The sequence below is a fragment of the Micrasema longulum genome, unplaced genomic scaffold (genome assembly GCF_059751315.1).
Source record: "Micrasema longulum isolate JH-2025_06_02 unplaced genomic scaffold, ASM5975131v1 h1tg000323l, whole genome shotgun sequence".
Classification (NCBI taxonomy): Eukaryota; Metazoa; Arthropoda; class Insecta; order Trichoptera; family Brachycentridae; genus Micrasema; species Micrasema longulum.
In genome coordinates, this window is record NW_028277527.1 from 1,052,784 (window position 1) to 1,066,838 (window position 14,055).

Consider the following 14,055-nt stretch of genomic DNA (forward strand, 5'->3'; position numbering starts at 1 on the left):
GTGCATAAACAAAATCATTATAAATTGATGATGATATTGATAAATAATATTTAAAGGCTGTTTACACGTAGACAATACAATATTGTTTTTTCCCAGGACCATTGTCCACCTGTAAACAGCAATTTGTAGAAAAAAACGTTGTTCCGAGACATTGTCACGAAGATAGATGGGCACGCTATCTCTGCGGAACAATGAATACCCCATCTCCAATCTCCATGCGCGGCCGCACTGTCCTCGTGTGAACGCGCATGGACAGGAACTTATAAGAATAGAGATTTGCTCGACGCGTGCGCATCAAAAATGGAGGCAGTTTTTTTTTTTTTTTTTATTTAGTTCGTTTTTCAACAATTCCAAAAAAATTTAGTATGAAATAAATACATTGTATTTTTCGTGTACTCACTCGTAATAAAAGCCACCGTGTTATCATTATCGCAGCGCTCACATGTTGTATCGTCTTAATGGTACTGGAACATGGCAATCTCGTTAATCAAAGAGTAGAAAAACACTTTTGATTAGAATTCCCTTTATTTTACACTTATTTAGAAGTATAAAATTATCAAAACAGGGCGTAGATGTCAACTTGCGAAGAAAGGATGTATAAAAATAGAAAAAGCGAGGTCCGTATACAAAGACAAAGTAATACGGCGTTCTATCCTCTCCATATACCCCCGCGGGGGAACTGTGTTAGTACACACTCCACTGATCAAACTTAACTGTTCCACTGTTTCTTAAATCTGACTACAATCTGCCTCAATCTGCCCGCGTTCCCCTCTTATAAAGGAGAAAAATTAGTTTTTATCATAAACAAATGGCCGGCGTCAAGACGCCATAGTTAATAATAAATTCGTCTAAAACAAAAGTGCGTAATCCCAAACATGACAAAATTCTATTTCCTTTATAAGAAATATTACTACGCAGCTAATCTAAAATTTTTAAAGGTTTACATACGAATTGTATCGTTCAAAGAAATAAAGTCATACCCAAATATATTTTTCTTAAAGTGTCCTGTTTTACTCACTCTTTTAATGTTACAAACAAAATACGCATTGATTCTTATTCATGACACAATAGTCTAAAAAAAATTATAAAGCAAAAGTACATCTTTAAAGCTTCACAACTTAAATAAAATGTTAGTATTAATTACGTCATACCAAATATATCCATGTGCTTACGCGATAAGACATAATCAGAATACTCTAGTAGGTCAAATAGAAAAATTAAATATCATCAAAAATCTGCTCATAAATGTTCTAAACACCTGTGAACTGTGGCTGATTTTTTAAAACTATCCCATCGTTCTGTTCTGCGCAATCAAGGCCGTTCACTAAGGGGGGCCGAATTATTTTATTTTGGATTTTAATAGCAAAAATATAGTGCCAAATACAGTCAAAACTATGTGTTAGAAATATACTATTCAAATGAATAGTCATTTTCTGTCTCCGGATTGGCTTTGAAGTTTAAAAAAAAACGTTTTTAACCACCGGAGATGGGATTCTCGGACCCTATGAATACGAAAATTATCGATTACGCGATAAATACATTTAATACATAATTTTCGTTCAGCCTCATCTTTAAAAAAAAAATAGCTTCAATTCGAGACATAAATGAAAATTTTCAGAGCAGAGCATCGGAGAGAAAACACGAAAAAATAGGAAAAAAATATTATTTGTTCTATTAACCTCGCAAATTTTATAACGCGCGTCCGCCGTATTTTTTATATTTGTCGCATCCACCGTCGCCCCCGCGGACAAAGATAAAACACGATAAGAATTAGTAAATATTGTCAACCTTTGGCACGTGCTTTTTTTAACTGCTGAGTTTAAAGGACAATATAACAATAATTATTCACAATATATAACTATACAAAGAATAAACGTCAATATGACAATAATAATGATGGACAGTATAGTAAAATGATTCCAGTAAAATGGCTTAATAGTGCAGAGTAAATTCTACCATACCTAAGAAAAAAACATATTTCTTTTTCATGGAACAGTGTAGAAATAACTTACATTTATATGAACAAAACTGCATAAATAAAAACCTTAAGCCACTGCTTACTAGTCAGATTTTTGTGGGTATTTAAAACTTCCACACAAGCGAAACACGTAATAGAACATCCCTTTGATGGCTTTCGTGACGAAATGGCAAAGATTTTTGCGTCATGTATACATAAAGATTCTGGTTTTGAATCTCGCTTAGTAAGAAAATATTAGTGTTGGAATTATTAAGTGCAAATTTTGACGCGAAGTTTTTGTGATATTTATATTAGTTTATAAAATCATTAAATAATTAAAATTAAGAAGAAAATATTCACAGACGATACTTAAGAGAACACAGTATGCTAAAGGATTAAGTAATAATCCGTTTATAGAAATACTATTATCAACGAAAACATGAACTCTAAATAAAGACCATTCTTTTCGAATGTATCGGTTTCATGTAACTCATCCGAAGATTAAATGCTAATACCGATCCACGATCTATATAGATAACGTTAAAACAATAAGAATACAAATTATTCACAGCATTCAATAAAAAATGTTTATAATTACTGAAGTTTCATGACCGGACAAGAGATAACGCGATATCTAATACGTACTTACTGTCCAACGAGCGGGGTGATGTGGGACGGGGGCGGGGCGAGCGGTATACGCCGTACGCGTTACGAGTAGTCCGACATGAAAAACTCTGCACATAGCACGTATTTAAAGGATATTTGCGTCGTTTCGATATTTTTAATTATAATTCGAAAAAACGTGAGAAATCCCACAAAAAAGCTTATGACATGTCATCTCAATGCCTTAATGTACATTTCTATATTTTTTTTATCAAAAAAAACACCACGAAACAGGCCCAAAAAGCGACTTTTTAAACTGGGTCTGAAAAGACCTACTCAGCCACTCGAGTTTTTTTCGAGCATCGGGCTTTACGTGTTAATCATAGAACTAAATAAAATAAAATAATAATAATAATAATAAACGAGTCTATGATTTTTTTTATTTAATACGTTTTTTATTATCGAAACTATTTGGGTTATGAACAGCTTCCGTATTTGTTTTTCAAAAACTGAGGACTTATGCATTGCAGTCACTCATTTTGCCATGCAATCAGGATTTTGGCTTAACTAAAAAACAAAAAAAGGTTTTTTCAAGATAAGTTTACTCCAAAATATTGGATAAGATTAAGGTAATTAAAGTAACTAGAAAAAAGGACCGTTCAACATAATTGCATATGGAATTATTTTTTTCATCTTTTAAATTGGAAAAAAATACTGTTCATAGAAAAGCTTCATCAGAAAAATAATCATTTAAATGGTTAAAAATTCATATTCAAAAACTGAGCCGTAGTTTTTTTCCAAACACTAATGCTACAGAGGTAAAGTTTTGAATGTTTCCAAAAGTCATACGATTATAATGACAAATCTAAATTTCTCGTATCCTCAAGGAAATACAATAACAGCACTGAAAAAAGGGACCTGATTTCTGTACTAGATTTCGTATCCCCAATATGCCATGAATTTTACATTTTTTTGAAAATTAATCATGTTCAATTTGATATAATTCACATTTCCGATATTATTGATTAGTCTTGTGGTGACTATTTTTTATAAATGTGTTTACTTTTAAAATAAATTAATTGTTTATTGTACATCCATAGATGTTTCTTTTATCCTAGTGCGAAAAAGAGACAATACTTATTTGAATGTAATATATCTTCCATGCGAAATGGCCACAAAGACAAAAAAGTAAAAATATTAACTTTTTAACGAAAAAAAGATCAAGTATTTAAAAAAATGCCCTTTTAACCAATAATTAATACAAACAGTTTGCTGATACGGAAAAATAAATATTATATAGGGATAACCAAGTTTATCATTTTTAAAAGGCGCCATTACTCAAAAAATATTATCCTTGTTACAACCTTTCTTCTTCCAAGAGGTGTAATAACTGAATATAATAAAAATCTATTAGAAACAGTATTTATTTGCTGAGTGAACTTGATTTTTAAAAGTGGTAAGGTGGTAGAGAGGTGGAGGGAAGTAAAAACAGGTATATAGTTATAAATTTAAGTATATTAGTTAAAAATGGTTGGAAGCATACTTCTTCTTCTTCTTCTTTTTTCATGGCCTTTTCACATCTCAACTTGGGTGTTCTGGCCAGTGTCGAGTAGTTTTGTTTTTTTTTTACATATATACACATGTGTTAGTAATATAATATGTACAAGTTAGTATGTTAGTATTTAATATAATATATACATATAATAATAAAACATATTTACAGCTTTACACCATTTATAACTAGATATTTACATAGGATTTTAAATACACGTTTATTGGGTGGGGACAGGAGAGTTAGAATATGAATAGGGAATGGGATATTAATATCAGAGAGGTCGGATAGGAAATCAGGATAACAATCATTTATGGGGCATCCAAAAAAAATATGGTTTAAATCTTCCTCATCTAGCTGACATTCGCAAATGGCAGAGTCCCGGACATGGATTCTGAACAGGTGAGAACCATTGCAGCAGTGCCCAATGCGCATTCTGCATATGGAGGATGTCTCAAACTTGTTCAGAATCACTTTGGAAAACCAAGGCTTTTCTGTAACATTTGGTTTCAGTTGGAAAAGATGTTTACCCTTGGCTTGGGAAGAGGCTACCCAATATTCTTGCCATGTGCGAAGTTGCTTCTCCTTCGTCATAACAAGGAGATCACCTAGTGGTAGTAAATTACTATAGGCAGGATCCCCGGAGTGGACCGCCTCCTTTGCTAACGCGTCCACTTTTTCGTTACCGGGAATACCACAATGGCTAGGGATCCAGGACATAACAATACTCTTATTGGATGCCTCTGATATAGAAAGAAGAAATCGAGTTTCCACGCAGAGCTCATCCTCGGGATAAAAGGATGGAGGGGATTTGATTTTTTGTAAGGCACTCAAGGAATCCGACAGGATTAGGAACTTGCTATATTGTGAGCTTAAGGCGTATTTGACAGCTTCTCGGATTGCGATACATTCTGCGGTAAATACAGATGCATTCTTGTGCAATTTGTACAATCTTTGAAAGTTGTTGTCTTCACAATATATAGCCGCACCCGTATGGGTTGCCGAATCTGACCGAGATCCATCAGTGTAGATAATTTTCCAACCTATCCATCTTGACGACCGAATACGGTTGAATGTACACCGGGGCTGTAGGTGGCTTTCGACTCCGAATGTGAGTTCAATACTTGGGGCATAAATAGAAGTTTTAAATGGGAAACGATAAAGGGGAAGAAGGTCTTTAGGATAAATGTTAGATTCGAAAGATTTGTAAAAATGAAAACTGTTGACTAGTAAAGGGGGTGGTTTATGAAACCAAAAAGATGAGGATGTCACGCAGTCAGAGAGAAATTGTACCTTTTTGAGGAGCAGGTTGTTTTTTTGGATAGAGCATTTTAGAAGAAATCTATCCGCCAAGTATTGTCTTCTCATACCAAGTGGGGGATCACAAGCTTCTACTTGTAAAGCGTTAATTGGAGATGACTTCATGGCTCCAACGACTAGTCTCAGACTTTGGGATTGGATCCGGTCAAGTCTTTGGAGATTCTTTTTTGAACAAGGTTCTAAAAGGAACGAGGCATAATCTAGATGGCTCCGGATATACGCAGTATAAAAAAGTCTCTGTATAAAAGGGTGGCTTCCCCACCATACTCGCGAGACTGCTCTTAACGTATTCAATCCGGCTTGACACTTGTTTACTATATGATTTATGTATGAGTTCCATGTAAGATGAGTGTCCAGAATTACTCCCAGGAACTTAATCTGGGACGTAAAAGGTACTATCTCATCTCCGTGTTGAATTTTTATGGTTGGGATTTTTCGCTGTCTACAAAAGGTTATGGCATTACTTTTACCAGTCGATAGATCCAAGCCATGTTCCACTAACCAATTCCTGATGTTTCTCATACCTAAATTTAGAGTATTTTCTAGATTATTTGGGTCCTTCCCATATGTATACATGAAGAAGTCGTCCGCGTATTGAAGCAAACTTGTCTCTGAGGGAACAATTCCGCTTATGTCATGCGTATAGATATTGAAGAGAATCGGGCTCAGGACAGAACCCTGAGGTAGTCCCTTGCTCAACTCTCTCTCCACCACAGCATGACCGCGAACACTGATTTCTACCTTTCTGGAGAGAATCAAATTTGCTATAAAGGAAGTGAGTTTTCGCGGGATTCCAATTCGTAGCATTTTAGCTTCTAGAATATGGATAATAACATTGTCATATGCACCACTTATGTCCAGACAGACACCTATAAGAAATTCTTTCTTAGTAAGAGCGGCTCTGATATCAGATGTCAGAACCGACACGCTTTCAATAGTGCTCTTTCTTTTCCTGAATCCAAATTGAGACTCGGGGAGAGTTTTCGAGCTCTCCACAAACCAGTCCAAGCGTTGTCTCACCATATGTTCCGCCACTTTCAACAGTGTGGAGGAGAGGGCTATGGGGCGGTAGGAAGACCCAAAGTTTGGGTCTTTGTTGGGTTTAAGGATAGGGATAATGGATTGGGTTTTCCATGAAGGGGGGATGTTTCCTGATTCAAAGATCATGTTGATCAATGATAGGATGTAGGAGAGGGTAGGATCACTGTTATGTTGGATAAAACTATACAGTATACCGTCAATCCCTGGAGCTGAGTCTGTGAGCCGGGTCAGAATAGTCTTCAGTTCATCTAAACTGAAGCTATGATCTAACCAGCTTCTATTTGTAAACTGGTACCAATAGGGAGACTCATTCCAGTTATTTGCGGTCTGCGGGGCTAATTTGTTGGCGAACTCCTCAACCCACCCTAGGGTCTCAGGACGTCTCACTGGTGGAGTGAAAGAACCTCTAAATCGACGTATCATGCTCCAAACAGTTGATATAGGCACGTCTCGTGATAAAGAGCAACAGAAGTTTTTCCATCCTTGTCGTTTCTTGTCTCTTAAGAGGCGTTTTGTTTTAGCTTCAACCTGTTTAAAACTCAACAGGTTTTCTAGGCTCATGTTTAAGGAGTAAACTTTAGCTTGCTTTTTCCTTTTCAAAACTGCCTCCGCACATTCGCTATCCCACCATGGGGCAGGGGGGGGTTTACTTCTATTGCCTTTCTCCTTTACAGGGACATGTTTGTCTGCTGCTTCGACGATGCATGATGACAATGCTTCATAGCACTTCACTACATTCTCTTTCGTCGGGGTGGGCAGCTCGTTCACTTTAAGTTCAATGTCGTCAGAGAAGTATCTCCATTTAACTCTTTCTGTAATGTATCTCGGTCTTCGTCTTCCCCCAGGGGATAGGCCACTTTGGCAATATCTATGGCTGGATATGAGGCTGACTACTATAGGGTAATGATCACTACCAATAGTGTCATCCTTAATTGACCATTGCACAGATGGTGCCATTGCAGCGCTGGAGATGGTGAGATCCACTGCACTGGGTCGCTGATTTGGAAGCTGAAGGCGCGTCGCGGAGCCATCATTAAGGACACACATATTCAGATCATCCAAGAGATCAACAATATCTCTTCCCAACCTGTCGCATGTCGGAGCACCCCACAGGGCATGGTGAGCATTAAAGTCACCAAGGATAAGGAACGGAGGGGTCAATTTTTGGAACAAAGATAAAAGTATCGATTTTGAGGGTTTGTTGGTTGGGGAGATATACATGGAAAGGATGGTCAAGTCATTAACCTTTGCAGCTGTCACTTGGAAAGGACAGCCATCAGTCTTGACATTAATAGGGATAAAGGGAAGGGAGTTTTTGATGAGGAGGGCAGAGCCACCCTTCCCATCCTCACGATCATCTCGCAGACAGTGGAATCCCCGGAATCTAATAGTAGATCCCGGGACCATCCACGTCTCCGAAATGGCCGCAATTGAAATAGATTCTTCTTGCAATGTATGCAAGAGATCTTCTTTTTTATTTAAAATGCTATGGCTGTTCCACTGCAGAATCCTCATCTGAGGAGCCATGGTGGTGGTTAAGTAGGGAGGTTATATTTAGAAGTTGATGGGCGACGTTGGACGGTATTTGTGGATTGTTTTGAAGGATCGATACTAGAATACTCAATATGGTAGATATAATTGTATTGTTCGATGTTGGGACTGTGCTAGGAAAAGCATTCCCATTAGAACCAGATGGAAGTTGTCCATTCGGGAAATACAGAAGTGAAGGGTCATGATGAGGAACATTAGGTTTGGAAGGTAGTTTTTTTGACCTCGACTTCCTCTCTACTGATTTTTTGTAGGATATTGGCGCGGAGGGCGCGGGCATAACAACATTGACATTCGGTTTTGTCGTTTTAGAGACGATTTCTGCATAGGAAATCGTCGCTTTTCCGAACATTTTAGAAGCTTCAATATATGAAATGTTTCTGTCAGCCATCGTGTGTTTTATGTTTTGTTGCCTTTTAAGCTCAGGGCACAGCTTGCTGGTGGCAGAATGGTTACCAGAACAATTGAGGCATTTTATATCTTCAGCCGCCACCGTGCAGGATTCCCCATTGTGTGAGGAGCCACACTTGTAACAGCGCACAAGGGATCTACAGACAGTCTTTGTATGTCCGTACTTACAGCATTTAAAACACTGAATTGTCGGAAATACGTAGAGTTCTACGGAGAGGGACACATTGAAGATGGAAATGTGGGAAGGTAGAGATTTTGAGTCGAAGGTCAAAACCACCGTGCGGGAGGGTTTCCATTCGACTACGTCACCATTACTCGATCTGTAATTCAGTCGTCGAGCCTTGATTACTTTTCCGAATCCATGAGGTACCTCGGCATTCTCCACAATGTCCTGTTCAGACCAGTGCGAAGGGATGCCTTTGGTAACACCTTGTTTAGTTACTAGGAAAGTCGGAATGAAAACGTTATAATTATCTTTTTTAGCTATTTCTGATTTTACAAACGTATTGGCTTCGTTTGCCGTCTTAAACTCCACAGAAATACGGTTACGGCCGACGGACTTGATTCCGTTCCAGGCAGTCCGAATATTGTTTCTATGAAGAAATCGACCGAAGTCAATATCGTACAAGTTGGTTTGGGTGACGCCGTCTACTTGTACTTTTGTTACATGTACGATAAATGGAGCACGATCCATTCCATTGTACATGCGGGATTGGACTTTGGTAGGTGTGGTAATAGGCGGTAAAGTGTTTGTGACCTCTGGAGTACCTGGGTTTGTAGAAGCAGAGGGTCGGGGGCTAGGTGTTTTGTGTGGGAGGGGGCGGTCTGACTCAGAACTCGATTTCCTCTCCGAATTTATAAGTTTGAGTTTTTTCGATTTAGGCCTTATTGTAACAAATTCGGCGGGATCTGGAACAGTGTCCATTGTACCGCACGACGAATCTAATTGAGATCCATCCGGTGGATCCGGAGGTTTCTCTTTATCGTTCATTTATAACAAAAAATAAAAAGAAAGAAAAATACAAAATAAGTTGTAAAAACCAAAAAAAAATTTGGCTACACGTGTATGGAAAAAATAATTGTTACCTGGTTATTAGGTTTCGGGACAGGGAACGAAAACAAACACAAACTACTGAAAACACTTAATAATAGATAAAAATTTTATGTACACCACTCTTTTTTTAACCAAATTAGTGAATTATTTCGACTTTTTAAGGAAAAAACACAATAATTATTATCTAAGACAAACAAAAACGACCGCCACCACTGTTAGTCATAGACAATCCTCGTTGGAAGCATACAACATAGCAGGTTATAAGACAAGAAACAACAAATAAAGTGTATTAAAATAAAAATAATGCTAACTTAATTTTAATTTAAACTATGACTCTACTAAAGAAAGGGAGGAAATAATTCTGTTACTTAAGTGGGTGTTATGGATGCTGATGATGGAGTCGTTTGATCTTGATCCCTTGGTGATGTGGTGTTGGTTCCTGGGTGATGTTGACCCTGGAGGTGGCAGGCTGGCTGGTGGAATCGGGTGCTTGAAGGCTGCGTCAGTTGTAGATATCTGGCAGCAAGTTCCTCAGGGGGAGGAAAATACCCTCCCCGTCTCTGTGAGTGACAAGGTCCAGAGTTCCCACGTCTCAGTGAGATAGCTTCCACGTCTCAGTGGGGACAGCGTAATTGCAAGGGATGCAAGAGAGCAAATAACTCCCTTATACAGCTTATATACTATTTTGATGGGTGCCTTGTGGTGGAGGATTGTATCTCTCTCCCTTTTGGTCGTAAGCTCCAGGCTACCCTTTTCCTTTGCCAGATTAAAATATCGAATTTACATAATTGAATTTAGGGATGAAATACCCAGATAATATTAATTATTCTTCGCATTATCTTCTCCTTACTTTTTCTTTTATTTTTGAAAACTATTTTTATTATATTTATTATACCGAACTTACAAGAATTACAATACTACTATTCAAACAAGGACAACAGGTTTTATTTACATTAGAATATCTTTACATACATTTTTATTGATAATATTTAGACATTGGGAATGTTAACCATGATAATGACTAACCTAAATACTTAATTAAGAGTTTTTATAATTACAAATAATGAATTGGGAAAAATAAGGTCAGGTCAACTTACTATATATTATAATTTATGATACAAAGGGTGTATATGGACGGATGAAGTAAATTATGAGCATGGACAATTATTATATATTTATGAAGATGAATGTCGTAGTAAAGTCAATTAAAACATAATTAAAAGAAAGATAATTAACTAATTTGGAAAATTTATTTATACTTTAACATTTTTTTAAATTAGCGCTCTCTGTGAGATGGCCGGCGAAGCTCTATCTGCTTTTTCTAAATTTATCTAGAAGTCCCACCTATCTCCCACAAAAAATGATAATTATTTACAACAGTCATCGTTAGATGTGCTAATGGTACTAAATATAATTTATCACCGGCCCTTGGACTTGTGACGTACGTCGGTTTCTATTATCGAGATTGACGAGATTATCCCTTCGCTTTTGTCAACACGGATGGTTAGGGTCAGCGGTCAGCTTTCAGGTAGCGAGATTAGCTCCGTTGGCCGAGTACCGAGTTAACTTCTTTTATTATTTATTTACCGTTACACATTAAGCTGCGATTAGGTATGCAGAGTTTGTGAGCGAATTTCTTAAGAAAATTGACCCGTGACCCTTGTGCGTCACAGGTAGCTGTCACGATTGAACTTTTAATGTGTCGATATACAATTCCTCCGTTTAAAATATTCGAAGTTTTAAAGCTGATGGTAATTTTTCATCACCCGTAAAATAGCAGAGTATCATCCTGTCCTCGTGTGAACCTATTTTGGATATTACATAGATTTATAGTATTTTGTTGTCTCTGGTTACAGATTTCACTTCAACAGGTTGGCTACTTGCATCACTGTCAACTTTTGCTGTTTGTGGTGTGGTAAAATCTCTGCTTACAACTGTCACATTCTGTGACTGTCACCAACTGTCACTTCAGTGTGACACATTCTGTTTGGTGCATGTGTGTAATCTCTGTGTGACACTTGCACGGACTACAGATATACACTTGTTGACATGTTGCTTTCGGCACAGATTATATAGTACAAGTGCTTGCGGCATGTCGTGTGTGTTCACAATTTCAACTAGTATATGTAATCTGTGGTTCACAACAGCCCAAAACAGCAACACGGTCTTGGATTTGAAAGCGCGTCGTTTGAATTTTGAGCCGTAGTATAATTTATAACACAGTATATTTTGTGATTTAAAGCTATTGATCTGGATACGATTTATTTTTTCTCTAGAATTGAGCGTAGCACCTGTGCTCAAAAGCATAATCGTGTATATATCGCGTCGAAGTTGTTCTTTGACTTCAAACAAGATGGGTACTCATTTCGCACATAGCCTCGAAGGAACTGAAAGAACAGAGGATATATTAACAAATGATGATATTACTTTCGATGAATTATTACTCTCAGAGGATACCCTTTTAGGACTTAAAGCTTGTGGTTTTAGAAAACCTTCACCCATACAACTTAAGGCTCTTCCGCTAGGAAAATGTGGCTTTGGTTAGTATGTCGTAGTCTAAGAAGCGTAAAACCATGTTCTCTCTTTGATTTAAAAAAAAAATTACAAGCATTTTTCATTATAGATCTGATCGTTGAAGCGAAGTCTGGAACCGGAAAAACAGCCGTGTTTGGTGTAATAGCCCTTGAAATGTTAGTCATGTCTGTTGATTGCCAGGTTGTTATTATTGCCCCCACGAGAGAGATTGCCACTCAAATTGGACATGTCATCAAGTCCATTGGAGTTGCTTATAAAGGTTTGTAAATCTTATAATAATAATAAGTGTCTTGTTAAAATAACGTAGATATTTTTATGTTCGGATGTAACATATTATTACTATATTTTACCGTTTTTAAAATGCTTTATAGGACTGGAAGTTGAAGTGGTAATCGGAGGGACAAATTTAGACACGGATATTAAACGCTTACAAAATAAAAAGTATCAAATACTCATCGGTAGTCCTGGCCGCATGAAACATCTCATTAAGTGTAAAGTGATTTCTCTCGATACAGTCAGGCTCTTTGTACTCGATGAAGCCGACAAGTTGATGGAGGAGTGTTTTCAATACGACATCAATTACATATTTTCTCTCTTGCCCGAGAGAAAACAAGTCATAGTAGCCAGTGCCACTTACACGCAAGAACTTCGGGACTTTTTATCGCTGTATATGAGATCTCCCTCACACATTTGTCCTTATTCCAGCTCTATACTTATAGGAGTAAATCAGTTCAAGAGCGTAGTTTCTTCTCACCTTAACACTGTCCGACAGAGTGCAATCAACTTGGAGGAGCTGAAGAGGATACTCTCTGAAGTTCCATTTAAACAATGTTTGGTTTTCTGTAATTACCAATCCAGAACCCGCAGTACTTTCTCCGAACTATGCAAGAGTGGTTGGCCATCCGAGTATTTAGCCAGTTCACAAACTCAGCAAGAGAGACTAGCCAGCTTACAAAAGTTGCAAGAATTTGCATGTCGAGTTTTAGTAGCTACGGATTTGGCTGCACGCGGTATAGACGCCGCTAATGTTGACCTCATCATCAATCTAGATATTCCATACGACCTTTCTACGTATCTACATCGTATCGGTAGAGCTGGAAGATACGGATCCAAAGGAACTGCTATTACCATTGTGCCTGCTGGAGATGAATCGAAGTTTTTGACATTATTTGAGAAATTCGGCGATGGTCTAAAGATCAAACCTTTGAGAGTTCTTTCTAGTCATATTCCAGTAGCCGTCGAAACAAACCTAAAAGTGACTACTCTCCGAGGAAGTGAGGATAACAATAATAGTAATAATCTTAAAGAACTGTTGCTTAGCGTTGAAAATAATAATACAAAAATAGAATCATTTGATAACTTAATAGATTCATTAAACATTTTCCAATCAAAGAATGAATGTCTTTCTACTTTCGATTCGCTACTAGAATCATTCGATAATTTTAATAATTCTTCTGATGGAATAAATGATATGGAAATATCATCTATATGCTATAGTAAATCTCAACCAGTGACCAACGTTTTGAAATACATTCATACTAATGTAAAAAATGTTAATTTCACTGAAAAATTACCATTACAGACAAAATGTACAGACTCTACCAAATGTGATAAAAGCTCAATATTTAAAAATGATGATCTCATCTTAGATCACATTGATTGCCGCAAAGACAGTGGAAACTTTACGAATACTTTTATTCCTTATCAGGGTGATGATACTTCAGAATCTGATCATTCAAGTCAAGCAATGGATGTTTCTGAATTCACTTCTATAAATTATATAAAGCAAAATAATAAAAGTGCGTCTATGCCCTTTGATGGTAATATTGGTAAAGAGGATTCAACAAGTCATGAAAATGTTCAACTTGATATACCATACATGCCTTGTGTAAGTGTTGATGATTATTTGCAATGGAAATCTCAGTTGGCATTCACAACACAATTCATCCAGCAGTGTGTATATATGCATACCCTTTATGAACTAAACAAAATCTAGCATTATTTTACTTAAAAAAATATATGTGAATAAGTGAA

General features: G+C 37.0%; 1 protein-coding gene across 2 annotated transcripts; it reads left to right on the plus strand.

Annotated features, from left to right (window-relative positions):
* The first annotated feature begins 11,451 nt into the window (after window positions 1-11,451).
* On the plus strand, window positions 11,452-14,055 carry LOC148282482 (putative ATP-dependent RNA helicase DDX20). 2 transcript variants are annotated; one of them, XM_088225019.1, is made up of 3 exons: window positions 11,452-12,026; window positions 12,110-12,280; window positions 13,730-14,055. In XM_088225019.1, exons 1-3 carry the CDS (start codon window positions 11,840-11,842, stop codon window positions 13,732-13,734), a joined length of 363 nt encoding a protein of 120 aa, XP_088081145.1. In that variant the 5' UTR covers window positions 11,452-11,839; the 3' UTR covers window positions 13,735-14,055. The 2 variants fall into 2 exon arrangements, with proteins under 2 accessions (XP_088081145.1, XP_088081144.1); XM_088225018.1 differs by having other exon boundaries at window positions 11,700-12,026; window positions 12,393-14,055.

Excerpts from the sequence above, each read along its gene's own strand:
- LOC148282482 (XM_088225018.1), top strand. The coding sequence starts at position 11,840 with ATGGGTACTCATTTCGCACATAGCCTCGAAGGAACTGAAAGAACAGAG. Across the intron at positions 12,027-12,109 it reads GCTAGGAAAATGTGGCTTTG|ATCTGATCGTTGAAGCGAAG; the intron begins GTTAGTATGTCG and ends TTTTCATTATAG. Across the intron at positions 12,281-12,392 it reads CATTGGAGTTGCTTATAAAG|GACTGGAAGTTGAAGTGGTA; the intron begins GTTTGTAAATCT and ends AATGCTTTATAG.